This window comes from Stigmatopora argus, chromosome 16, assembly GCF_051989625.1.
Source record: "Stigmatopora argus isolate UIUO_Sarg chromosome 16, RoL_Sarg_1.0, whole genome shotgun sequence".
NCBI classification, from domain to species: Eukaryota; Metazoa; Chordata; class Actinopteri; order Syngnathiformes; family Syngnathidae; genus Stigmatopora; species Stigmatopora argus.
Window position 1 is genome coordinate 8,062,501 of NC_135402.1, and position 13,055 is coordinate 8,075,555.

A 13,055-nucleotide genomic window follows, 5' to 3' on the forward strand; every position below is an offset into this window, starting at 1 on the left:
ATTTACAATTTTTCCCTTTGCCTTTTAAATTAAATGTGAGAAAAAACTTAATGAAAAAATCTATAAAATTCAATATTTATCTTTTTGCTTATTTGATTTTAAAAACTTCTTGTGAATTTAATGAAAGAATCTTTCATTTGATTCTAAAATAGGGGGTTATTCCATTTGAAAATAAAAAGAATATTGATTTTTAAAAAAAGCCTGTCTATTTGTTTTTTTAGAATGTTCATTATTTGCCCTTTCCCAGTCAAAATGAATTGGACGTCGAATACTGTCAATGGTCTAATGGACCACTAGGAAAGTAGATACAATTTGACCAATTTTTGAAAGATATTCTAATGTTTCTCTTCAGTCTCAGTGACATTCACCTTCTCTTGTTGTGTCCTCACCAACGAAGCAGTGAGTGTTGAAGATATGGCCTTGGACACAATGGAACCACCTGTCAGAAACATTTGGAGCCTCTCACATACTCTCCACTTGGACACTAAACAGTCACGCAAGCTCTTCTTACTGCTCTCCTTTTAAACGAGGTATTCGGTAAGCAATGGAAAGCAGTGCATTCGCTGTTAAAAGAGAAGTTACTCACAGAAAAATGTGTTGATTCGCATTTTATCTTTGATTTTTTTACTAAAATAATCCAAAGTATGTAAGATATGTCAATATGTTGTTGTTATCCGTATATATATACATACACACATGTACAAACACGCGCATGTTTATACTATTTCCAATATACCTTCCAAAGGCACATACAGTACCCACAAAAATGTCATAATTTTTTTTTTATGTGGCTGGTGAACCAAATTGATTTTGACACCCCAAATGTACACGTTCAGTGCTACCCTGTGATGTCATGTTGTCGAAATACAAGCAGTTTTGTGATTTTCTGAAGGTCAAACACTTAACCATAACAAAAATAGAACTGCAGGGACATGCAGACTCCGAGTCACGGACAGTCACCCAGGGACAGTCGTGTGACCCCTCTCCTCGTTACTATGACAATAAGAGACCTATCCCAGGGGAGCAGCTGTGCTTTACCGCGCCTCCAAATGTTATAGCGTCACCTACGAACTCTTGTCATCCTGCTTTTATTCTCATTCACTTTATAACGAAGCCCCTTGTTGCCTTTCATTTCACGCGGTTGCTGGTTTTTGACTTAAGCAAAACATTGAGGCGCAGCAGCCTTTCGCTTTACTTACGACAATATTATTGCTTTAATGTATCCAGATGCCAAATCGGCATACTGTCTCAATAAATCTGACTCAACTCAATTAGCAAAGCGGTTAGAAATAGAGTTAGCTGCCAAACAAGCGTTTTCTTTCCACTTCCTCTCCCTCCCCTACGCTTCCATCCCCGCGACTCCCAGCTGGATTTGCATGACGCCAAGATGGCTGTCAGTTTCAATTCGATTCCAACAATGTAAAATGTAATGTTTATCGAGTGATTTTTAATGACTTCAAAAATACGTGGCATTCCATTATAGTATTGATGTACAATGTACAGATGTCAAATATTTGTGAAGAGGCTTTGGAAAGAAACCCTAACGTTCTAAATAACACTGGGTTTTTTAACCAAGACCATGCCAAATTTATTTCTAACAGCAAGCACATAAATGTTCACATTTTCAAAAGGTGCACAAAAGTTATTAGCCAATTTAGGGAATTTTAGTTTCCCCCAAAAAATTGACTAAATTATTCCTATACATTTTCAATGCTTCCTGCGATTTTCTATGGCTCACACAACACACACAGAAAGCTTTTTTTTTCTTTTTTTTCATAAACCTCCTTAAATTGGCACCAAAATTAACAAGAAATGACCCCCAAATAAATATTAAGTGACCCCCGAATGCCCCAAAATCAATAGGAAGGGACCCAAAATGAACAGGAAGTTACATTGCAATGCCTGTCCAAAAAAATATATATAACTTAACAGCAGACAATGAGTTAAAATGTGTGGGTTTTTTTGTAGTTTGGTGATTTTTTGCAGTTTTTAGAGGTTTTCTGATTCCATGGTTTGCAGGAGTTTTGAGGGTTTTTTTTGCAATTTGCTACATTTTTTAACTTGTTTGCATGTTTTTACAACAACAAAAATTACGAACTGAGCTATTCTAGTTATAATTTCTTGACTTTCCCCCTCTTTTTTCTGCAAGGTTTGTTTCAATAGTTTAAATATAAATATAAAAATGAAAAACATTCATGATATATATAGTTTTTTACATTATACTACAAATTTTAAGGTAGTCCGTTCATTGAATGTGCATTTTATAGTCTAGTGCGCTTTATAGTGTGGAAAATACGGTAATTAAAAATGTAAACAGACTTTTTTAAAACCTTTTTACCCCATTCTGATCCTCTGAAAATGATGTTATCATCCCCAATTTCTAGTTTTCACAGTACTGTATATGAGTGGATGATGTCCACTAACGAGCATGTTGACATGTCAAAAACAATCTGCAGGTCCAATCTGGCGATTGGAAATCCATTATCGCTATAACAACCATATAGATGATCCACATAGGGGATCTCATTTCAAAATGGACATATTATATGCGCAGTGATGCTCGATTATCACGGCCGGAAGAACGACAAGGCAATCGCCGTCATTTATCCATCCATTTGGATCCCAGCTCAGAAGAGAGGATATGACAAGCAACGGAAAGACGGCAGTAGTGGCCAACGGGTCGACTGATCGATGAAAACGAGGTGGCGCTACCATCATCGAGCATCGACTTTTGCTTTCGTCCGAGATGTGTTTTATCAGCACGGCTTTGTAGTTTTATTTTTTTTTAACAAAATATCGGAGGGCAGCGCTGGTGCAAAGATGAAAAGGCACTATTAATAGGCACCTTGTCAATGTCATTGACGCAAGTTGGCTTTGCTGCGTGACGCCAAACTGCTGAAGGACAATGTGTCCACTGAGTCCGTTTTAAGAAAGGCCTTCTTACGGAGAAAGCTTGCATGTAAAGTGAGTTGGATGCTCTCAATGAAGCAAGCTCTTTATTGCATGGAATTTCAGCGTGACATCAAATAGGTCTTTTCGTCATCCGAAAAATGTTGGGGTTTCTACGGGTTAGTTGTTGGCCAGTCCTTAACACCACCTGGACAACTGCCGATCATGACTCTGTTTTTATTCAGTTCCAAATTTCTATAAAAGTAATAAATAAAAATTCTAATAAATACAAACTAATCAAACTTGGAACAAAAGTATTTGTTTATTGTCCAATGGGAAGATAATTTTCTCAACAAAAGGAAGTTTTATTTGGACTCTGTGGAGGAAGTGGGACAGCGGAAGATGCTGACCAGGATGATGTCCATCATGGACAGCACCTCCCACACCCTGCATGAGTCTGTGGAGTCCCTCCAAAGCTCTTTCAGCAATAAACTGCTGCACCCTCATTGCAGGAAGGAGCGCTTCCGCAGATCCTTCCATCAGCTGTCAGGCTCTTTAACAAAACAAATGGCTGAGTGTTAAGACCTACCGTATGCATGCATGTACATCTATGTGTATGTATGTATATATGTGCTTATATATGTATATATATATATATGTATATTTCAGCAACACGCTTATTTATTTATATATGTATTCATGTATTTATTTATTAACTTACTTATTACCTAGCTATTTATGTCTAAAATGCCTTTCCTATTTCTGCATCCTCACCCTCTTGCTATTATTTATTTATTAGTTTAAGTTTTGCTATTGAAGGTTTAATCGGGTTACAATCTTCCTCCCTGGAATTTGCATGCCCTCACTGGACCAGCGTTAAAATAAAATCATTTTTTGACTTATACTTATGGATAAGTGGCCTGTCCAGTCACTCATATATTTAAGAGTTAAGGCCACACTCATTCTTCTTGCCAACCGATACGCAATCTTAAGGACTTGAGCAGTATTGCCTTGTCAATATTAGACAGGTGTGCCATTTTCAATTGACCTCTGATTGTTTTGTTAGCAAATTACCCAAGACCCCCGATTATCCCTCAGCCTTCTCTTTTCTGGCGTAATTACAGGTCAGGAAAAGCTGACTAAACTCATCTAAACAAGGGTTTGAATCTCTAATTTGTTCATTCTGAGTAGGGTGTGGGAACATCCGGGTAACTCGCTTGCGATACAAGGCTCACGATAATGATGATCTCACGGTATGATCAATACATGCGTTAGGAAATTGTTCTTCAATATCTTACAGTACAACTAATAAACAGAAAAGCAAGCTTTTTTCATCATTCTGCTGTGAATTTCAATGAGTTTGTGACAAGCAAAAGTGGGAGGGTGGCAGCAAATGAATATTTATTCATTTGCTGCCATTTCTCCCACTCCAAACAAATTGGATTTCTATGGCCATTCAATGGCAGGCAGCCATTTGATCTTGGGGCACTTCTGTTGATCTCAGAGCATCCTGATCAGTTTTGGGCTAAAGAACAGGAATTTTTCCAGGAATGTCCCAAAAGAACTAGGAAATGATGCAAAATCAAACAGAAATTGACCTGTGATTGCCCTAAAATGAACAGTAGGTGACCTGTGGGCTTGAAATTCGTAACCCAAGAAGAAAACCAAAATGCATGAATGAATTGACTGGTAAAGCCCAAGAAATGATAGAAAAGTGGCAAACGGTGAGGGATCCACAGGAGCCTGTGACGCGCATTGTTGTTCCAAGGTTAGGACGTAACAAACCGCTCATTTGTCCGAGCCAGTGAGATGCGGCACATAAATCCTGCTGTGTGTGTGTGTGTGTGTGTATGTGTGTGTGAATCCACGTGTGTATATGTGTATGTAACACTGATGGCGCCTCCTATCGATCAAGGACAAGTGGAGGATGAAGGTGCTAAGAGGAGGAGGACGCATCTTAGTCGCAAACATCTCAAGCTAAAGCTCTTTTTAGTTGCCCGTGCCTTGTCAAATAAGGGAATAATCCCCATAATTCCCCTGGTGAGGATACTCGAAAGGCAATTAAACCCGAGCATGCTTTTTCGCCAGTCTCTCTGACTGTAAACGTGTTTACAGTAACTCATTCATGGTGATAGACAACCTGTCCATTTGAAAACATGCAAATGTTATAAAAAAAATAGAAAATGACCCCCCCAAAAATGAAAAATTAAAGAAACTGATGAAAAGCCAGTTAAATAAGAGCGTGCTTCATTCTGTATTTAAATCATTGTCTGCCATTGATGGTGATATGACCAATCCGTTCGACAGCCCTTCCAGTTAGAACAGATTGGACATCTACTAGTGACAACTAACTGAGCGAGAAAACTAAAAAATGGCAAGAATTGCAATACAATAAATAAATAATGAAAAATGGAATGAACCAAAATAGTTGAAAAAAAATGGGAAATGCAAAAAAATAAAAAAAATAAAAAAAAATCAGCAAGAACCACCAAAATAACAAAAATACTCAAGTATGCTTCTCCAATTCCCCCTCTCTCTCTCTGGAAGTAATTAATTGCCTGCCATAGACAGAGATAAACATCCTCTCCATTTGCCAACCCTCCCACTTCAAATAGATTGGACGTCCACCAATGAAAAAACGTATCTGCAAAACATTGAATAATGCCAAAAATATCACATGTAAACAAAAGTGGCTTCAAAAATGGACAAAACTGTGAAAACATTAAAAAAAAAATCACCCAATTACTCCCAAGTGTCCTTCTTCCTCACTCTCTCTCTGTAAAACTGTTTTAAACTCATTGTCCGCCACTACCAACGGTAGAAGTCCAATCCATTCTACCTATCATAAACTCATTTAAATGAGCACGCTTGAACCCCACATGACTGGACGTCTATCATCGTCAATGGCACTGAAACAGTTAACAGTACATCTCTAACATCTTCATTCGCTCCGGCAGTGCCGATTGTGCTAATCCAAGAGCCACTAGTAGCCTGAGCGGGGACGTAAACAGCGATGACGGTGAGCAAATCTTGTTTATGCTTAACTGGAGGAGAAGTATTCATGGTATGCTTAAAAAAAAGTGGAGAAAGGCAAAGTGAGGACACAACCATAACTCCTGCAAAACTAAGCCTGGATTGCCCGTTTCCTATCTTTCCCACACATCTCTCAAGTCATATGAGCAAACCACTCCCTGCCCAACTGGGGCAAAACAACACTTTTTCTCCAAAGCGCCCCTGAAAAAAGTCATTTCTTTGAAAGCACATCCTTCCTACCTTGGAAGCGGAATTTGTCCCGAGTTTATAGAGTCCGCTAATAGGCAATGAAAAGCGCTGCGCACTACCCCATTCAAGTGTCCTACTTCCTTTTTCCGTCAAAGTGAGCCTCGGTGGAGGCTCGGCGGCGTCTGCGCGGGCTCATCCGACGAGAGCGAGAACAGACCGGAGGAGAGGATGGAGAGAAGAGGATGACGGAGGGAAGGGGGGGTGCGAGGACTTAGAGGGAGGGAAGAGAGAATGCCTACAAGGCGAAGAAGGTGGACTACCAAGTCTTGGTAACGAGAAGAGACATTTGAGCACCGAGAGGAGAAAGCTGGCGTTTTTTAATGTTTTCTTTTTCTTTTTTTTATGTTAAGACGCCAACTGGTCCATAATGAACTCAGTGGGTGCACAGCTAAGCACAAGTCATCATTACGCCCACTGGAGGCTCCTAGAATCAATTATTTGCATTTATTATAGTACCTTCATTGAAATCATGTCTAATGTTTCATGTAAAAGTTACTAGAGTTTGACCGATATGGGGTTTTAAAAGTCCGTTTTTTTTTATTCAGCCGGTAACCGATGCCTGAAGCTAATTTTGTAAGGTGTTTGACTTTTTTTTAAAGCACTTTATGAAACGTACCATATTTTTCTGTTTTTTTTATACTTTGGCTGGGCATGCGATTAATACTTTGTTTTTTTTTTTCTCCCTCTGACCATCGACAACATGTTATGTTGTTTTTATAGTTATCTTAAAAACTGTTATCTTAACAAATGACGATTTACCCCGTTGTTGTCCATTTCACTGTTGTTATACTTTAAGGTACATGTTTGTTCTTTGTGTCGATCTATTTTAAAACAAAACTTATCAGCCAAACAGTGAACAAAACAAATATGCTACTATATCCACTATATTTCGCCCCATCTTGAAGGATGGGGGAAACAGAAGCCTATTTTTAAGGACTAGAAAGCAACAGAATAAATTCAAAGTATCCAAATATTGTCAGTATAAACCCCAATATCTGAGTTTATACCATAAAACATAGGAATGTGACATGCTACTAATGTCTGCCCTGCAGTGAGGAAATGCGAGTGCAAAATTAAAGTGATTGGGACATCTCGGATATATATATTGCATCAATTTCCAAAGTGTTTACCCTGTTTAGGGTCCGAGGACAGCGTGATAGATAAATCAAACATGAATATGATTGCGAGACTGCTCGTTTCTCTGTTGCGTAACTATACATGTTGCAATACTCTATATCCTGGTAAACGCCTCATTATTCCTTAAGCTGTCGTCTGGGCTTCGGAGCATATGGATTGAGCGACTATATATAAACATGTTTGCACGCTATAATTGTACTGAGTCATAGGATGCCACCATATTCTTGAGATGAATGGCTTGTTCTGATGCAGTGTAAACAAAGGATCAGGGGGACATTACAAGCTCTTTAAAGGCTAGCTCATGACAAATTTAATATTTAGTAGTTTGGGATGCAAAATATTGCTTTTGGTGGTTAGTAAAAGCAGAACATGGATTTTGAAAAGACCCATCAACGCCAATAAACTGACTGAAAGGCCTAATCCATTTTTACTAGAAGGGTTGGCAGCAATCGCGTGGCTCATTGTGCTTCTGGTTCGAATTTAAATGAGTTTGTCACTAGTTTGCGTTCAATTCAATTGATGCAGGAGGATGGCAGCAAATCATTTGCTGCCATCCTTCCCACTTCAAATGAATTGGACTGGATAAGAAGCATGCTTGGGTGCATGTCGTTTTGGCGAGTTTGGATTTTATAGAGAATTAGACAACTTTACTTTTGCGCAAAACTATGTATGCTACTTCTGTTTTTTACTGGATCAAGGGTGTCCAAACTTTTCTATCCAAGTGCTGCTTTCAGAAAAATCAAAGGATGCAAAGGCTAAGATGAAATCCTTCCACTTTGTATTGGTCAATCAGACAACTGAAATCGGGTCAGGTCAGGTTTTAAAAATGAGTTTAAAAAAATTAATCCATTGACTGTCATTGATGTCATTAGACATCCAATCCATTTTGACTAACCCACTCAAAATGGATTGGACACCCATCGCCATTAATGGCAGTGAGTGACTTGATGAGTCAATAGCAGCTTTCAAAGTTCAAATGGATTTGATGTGTATAACTGCCAATTCATGTGACGGACTTTAGGTCTAAAAGAGACAAAATCATGGTACATATAAGGATATTCCAAAATCTATAGACATATTTACATTACTAAAACAAAGTTTGTAGAACAAAGAACACAAAATACTGAAATTCCACACCGTTTTCTACATTTCTTTCAACAGCATGTCATGGTTCGACCCCTCAGCTAGTGGAGTGGTGCTCTTTAAGTGACTAGCTTCATTAAGTGTTAAAAAAGGAGAAGCGCGACAAAATGTAGGCTGAATTCAAGCTCTTGTGTAAGCCACGTTCAATGATATTTTATGCGGGACAATAATAACAGGGCAGCGGGCATTAGTTTGGACATGGCTCCATTGGACAGTGTTAGTTTCCAGCACAAATTGATATATTTAACAATTATAAGTTAATTTTAATCAATTCAATTTAGTCAATTCAATAATAAAAGTGGGGGAGAAGCTATCATAATTGCTGATTAATAAATAATGTCTTATACCACGTCAAAGTGATACTGTGATATAAAACGACCCGTATCCTCATGTTTTTTTCCTCAAAATCACACCACTCTATTATTAAGCATGCAAATCAATGGAAGAATAATATCAGGCCAGCAAAAAAGGTAAGGCATTACCTTCGAAACAGGCATCCGGACGCACAGCTGGCCAGCGCACCGAGAATACACACAAACACTGATGTTCAGCTAATCCAATGTCCCTGTGGTGCTTTTTTTTTCTTTTCTGAAGCGCTCCCGTGCACCTTGTCTCACGGTGTTGTCGCCAGCTCAGGCGGGAGAATGGTAACAATGTGCGCGAGAGCGATAGTGAGTGAGCGAGACGGTGCGGTAAAGCTGAAAGAAGGTTGTCGTTGGAACGGGGACTGGGGAGGGGGGCTTCATGAAGGACAGAGTAGAAGAAATGAATGAAAGAGCAAAAGCCGAGGAGCCAGAAGTGAGCGGGGATGCTTGAGCGTCTGGTAAACAGCGCGAGTGAAGGTTATTCAAAGATCAAACGATCCAAGTAACTCTCTGGAGAGTAAAGCATGCAAGAGTCCTTTCGTCTGTCTCTCCCTCCCTCTCGGAGAGCTATTTTTAGAAGTTACAAATCAAAGCCGTGAATCAAAACCCGGCAAAGAGCAGGATGTCACGGGGGGTGCCTCTTTAACGCCCCGCGAGACACGCATTCTTTCTTCTGACCCGATGGCGAGGCACGCCATCAAACGTCTTCTAATCGCATCATGCGCTCCTACACAACAGGCTATTTTAAATAGAATCGATTACACGGCGCATGCCTCCGTCGCCCGCCATGTCGGACTGACGGCACAGGATGCTACAAAAGAAATCTCTGGCCGCCATTGACGGAAAATGTGAATTCTGATCCTATTGAAGAAAGTTTGAAGCCAAAGTCCAATACATTTGGACTGGCCATGTTAGAATTTATCATTTAATTGCAGAATTAGTGATGTTTCAGATTCGATCATGTGATCGTAAATTGGGCTCGATCACATAGACCAAGGGTGTCAGACTCGGGTTGGTTCGCGGGCCGCTTCAACGTCAACTTGATTTCACGTGGGCCGGACCATTTTAGATATAATATTTGGATTTTTTAAAATAAATTGATTAAAAGAACTGGATTAAAAGCCCTGATTATTCAGTTTTTTTATAGATCTAAAACAATGTTTATTTTAGCTTTTTTTAAATATATTTTTAGATTTTACAAAATGATTTTTGAACTAAAAACACAGAAAAAAATGCTTAAAAATGTACAATTATTGATTTAAAAAGGGGGAAAATCAGGAAATTTAATATACATCTATATTCTTCATCTTAATTTGATCCTAAAACAGAAAGTCGGCACTCATGATTTACTTTCCCGGGCCACACAAAATGATGCAGAGGGCCAGATTTGGCCCCCGGGCCGCCACTTTCACACGTGACATAGGCGATTGTAATAAAAGGTTAACAGATTAATCTATCAAATTCATTGATTCATTACAAAAGGATTCATTTATCTTTTGAGCATCTTATCCTCATGAGTATCATGAAGAGTGCTGGAGCCTATTCTATTGGTTGCCGGTCAGAAAATATTTGATAAATAAATGTATCATTCCCTAAAGTGTCAATGACCAATTCATTTGGAATGGCAACATTATTTTTAATTAAATTATTTGATTTATTGCAATACAGATCAATCTCCCACAAATACTTTAGGGTGGTGAAGATATAAATCCATGACATTTCTTGACTAATCATAAAATTATTCGAGAAATTAATTTATCATTAAAACACACAGTATGTGATGCTTTCCGATGTTGATGATGTTGACAATTTGTACTCTGTTCTGTTTCTAGGTGCCCCAGCTCTAAAACTGCTGACGTCTCAGGAGATTCGCAAAAAATTCCCATGATTCACAGAACTTACGCAACATATTTGTATGCAAACGGTACGTTCCAGTGAATGCGAGCAAATTCAATTATTCCAGTATGCTTGCCATGGCTTCATGTTGTTTTTCTAGAGTGAGGAATGCATGTAATTAAAATTGAACATGGACTTATCTCATGTTTAGTGACGCCATTTCGAGGTCTTAGTCTTTTTCTGTGCAATCATGTGCCCCATGACCTTTCTTTTGTGAATTTAAATGAGTTTATCATGAGTAGACTTCCAACCCATTTGTACTGGGAGGGTTGGCAGCAGTCATGTGGCTTTTCATGCTTCTGGTTTGAATTGAAATGAATTGACCACGAGTAGACTTTTTAGGCGTCTTTAGACATCACAGTAGCCAATGAGTTAATAAAAAATACAAATTATTCTCTCATTATGAGTACAAGTCCAATACATTTGAACTGGGAAGGTGGCAGCGAAGGAATGAAAGTTCCCTCAGTTCAAAAAGGCAGGACGTGTATTGCCGTAATTGGCAGCCACTGAGTTAAGGACGGTCGATTTATCTACTTCAGTTGTTTTCGTTTATTCGTTTTCGTCACGGCGCTGTACTGTATTTAGGAAAGTCTAAACAGGATGAGAGCAAGTGGGCCAAATGAGCAGGGAGAAGATGTGTGAGGAGATACTGCATCTGCTTCCAGCAGTGTGAGGTGAACACAAGGCAAAAAACATTGAGCCACAGGGACTTTTTGCTCACTTATCTAAGAAACCTTAATCATATTTAACCCTATTCTTACTGGTGCGCTGTGCAGACAAAACATATTTACATTGAAAAATAAAAGAGGAAAGAAAACCATTTGCTGTATTGTATTTACTTTTATAAAATATATTTTAGATTAAATAAAGTACAGGCCATCTGATGTGTAGTGGTTCACTTTTCTGACTTCGGGGTAGGCAAGCATGGGATCGATTCCCGCTTGATGGCGGTGTGATTGTGAGCACGAATGGTGAACGACGGAGTGGCGACCAGTCTAGGGGGTGTAGGTTGTAAATTAGCTTGGAATGGGAACTGCTCCAGCACCTCCCGCGACCCTTGTGAGGATAAGCAGTAAGATGAATTAAAAAAATATTTTAAAATGGTCTAAAATGGACTAAAAATTATGTGCAGCGCTATAATTTGGGGTTTAAGCGTTAAATTATCTCAGCCAGTATCCCCCCCATCCCAAACTCGAATCTGCAACCGTCCCTTCCAGTCTAAATGAATTGTTCGTCTCACGCCGTCAATGACAGCCAACAAGAAAGTGACCCAAAAATGCTAAAATTGATATGAAGTAACCATGTAAAATAGAAAAGTATCAATTTTCAAGAATGTCTTTCTTGGAGCTCACACTGGCTCATCAATACAAACGTAAACAGCAACCTTGGATGCCAAAAACAGCAACAAAAACAGAGTGAGAGAGAGACAAAGACAGAAAGAAGGGCGACGCGGCGCCAAATGCAATTCAACCATGTCTAATTAGAGACAAGGAGCAGGAATGCGTGTCGGCAGCAAACAGTAAGAAGCATGCAAATTACATATTTATTGGGCAGAGCAGATGTTTCTGTGGGTTTAACTATTATTTATGTTTTGATCGAATAAATAGGAACAACATTGGTTAAAAAGTGAAGAAAGTTACCGTATTTTCACGACTATAAGGCACACTTAAAAGTCTTAAATTTTCTCCAAAATAAACAGGGCGCCTTATAATCTAGTGTGCTTTATATATGGAAAAAAAATTACAATGAGTCATTCCTTGAGGGTGCGCCTTATAATGCGGTGCGCCTTATAGTCGTGAAAATACGGTATATTATCATAAATACAGACCATATTTTCTTCCAAACTCAACATGGCCTTTATTTAATAAAACCTGACCACGTTTGTTCATAACATTTTTTTTAATTATAGTATTCCTCACCTTTAAGCTTTAATAGGACAAACAACAATTTTTGGTCATTAATATACACATATATATATATATATATATATATATATATATATATATATATATATTGTGCACATACACAAACATCACATTCATTCATTTAATAATTAATATTTGGCATCCATGTGTGGTTCTTATAATTCTATGAACTATTGTGTTAATATTCAATATTATATTTTATGAAATATTATTTTCAGAGACAGACAACCATTCGCACTCACAATCCTACCACCACCGAGCGGGAATTGATCCCACGCTTACCCGCACCGAAGTTAGGCGAGTGAACCACAGGTGGCTATCACCTGTTGTTCATTAATAGAAAATTGTTTTTTTAACAGTTATATGGTAAGAAAATATATACATAACTACTTAATATAAAACACAACTGTAAAGGAAC

General features: G+C 38.5%; 1 protein-coding gene across 6 annotated transcripts in view; it reads right to left on the reverse strand.

The window, feature by feature from the left end:
* Window positions 1–13,055, reverse strand: part of rgs3a (regulator of G protein signaling 3a) — a 94,633-nt gene that overhangs the window by 36,098 nt on the left and 45,480 nt on the right. The window contains exon 1 of one of the 6 annotated variants that reach the window (XM_077623482.1): window positions 8,934–9,296. The exons of 4 other annotated variants lie outside the window; for them this stretch is intronic. In XM_077623482.1, coding sequence (XP_077479608.1) covers window positions 8,934–8,948 — 15 coding nt within the window. In that variant the 5' untranslated portion in view covers window positions 8,949–9,296. Of the gene's footprint in view, window positions 1–6,162; window positions 6,316–8,933; window positions 9,297–13,055 lie in introns of those variants that run through there. One more of the 6 variants, XM_077623483.1, reaches the window with a different exon arrangement.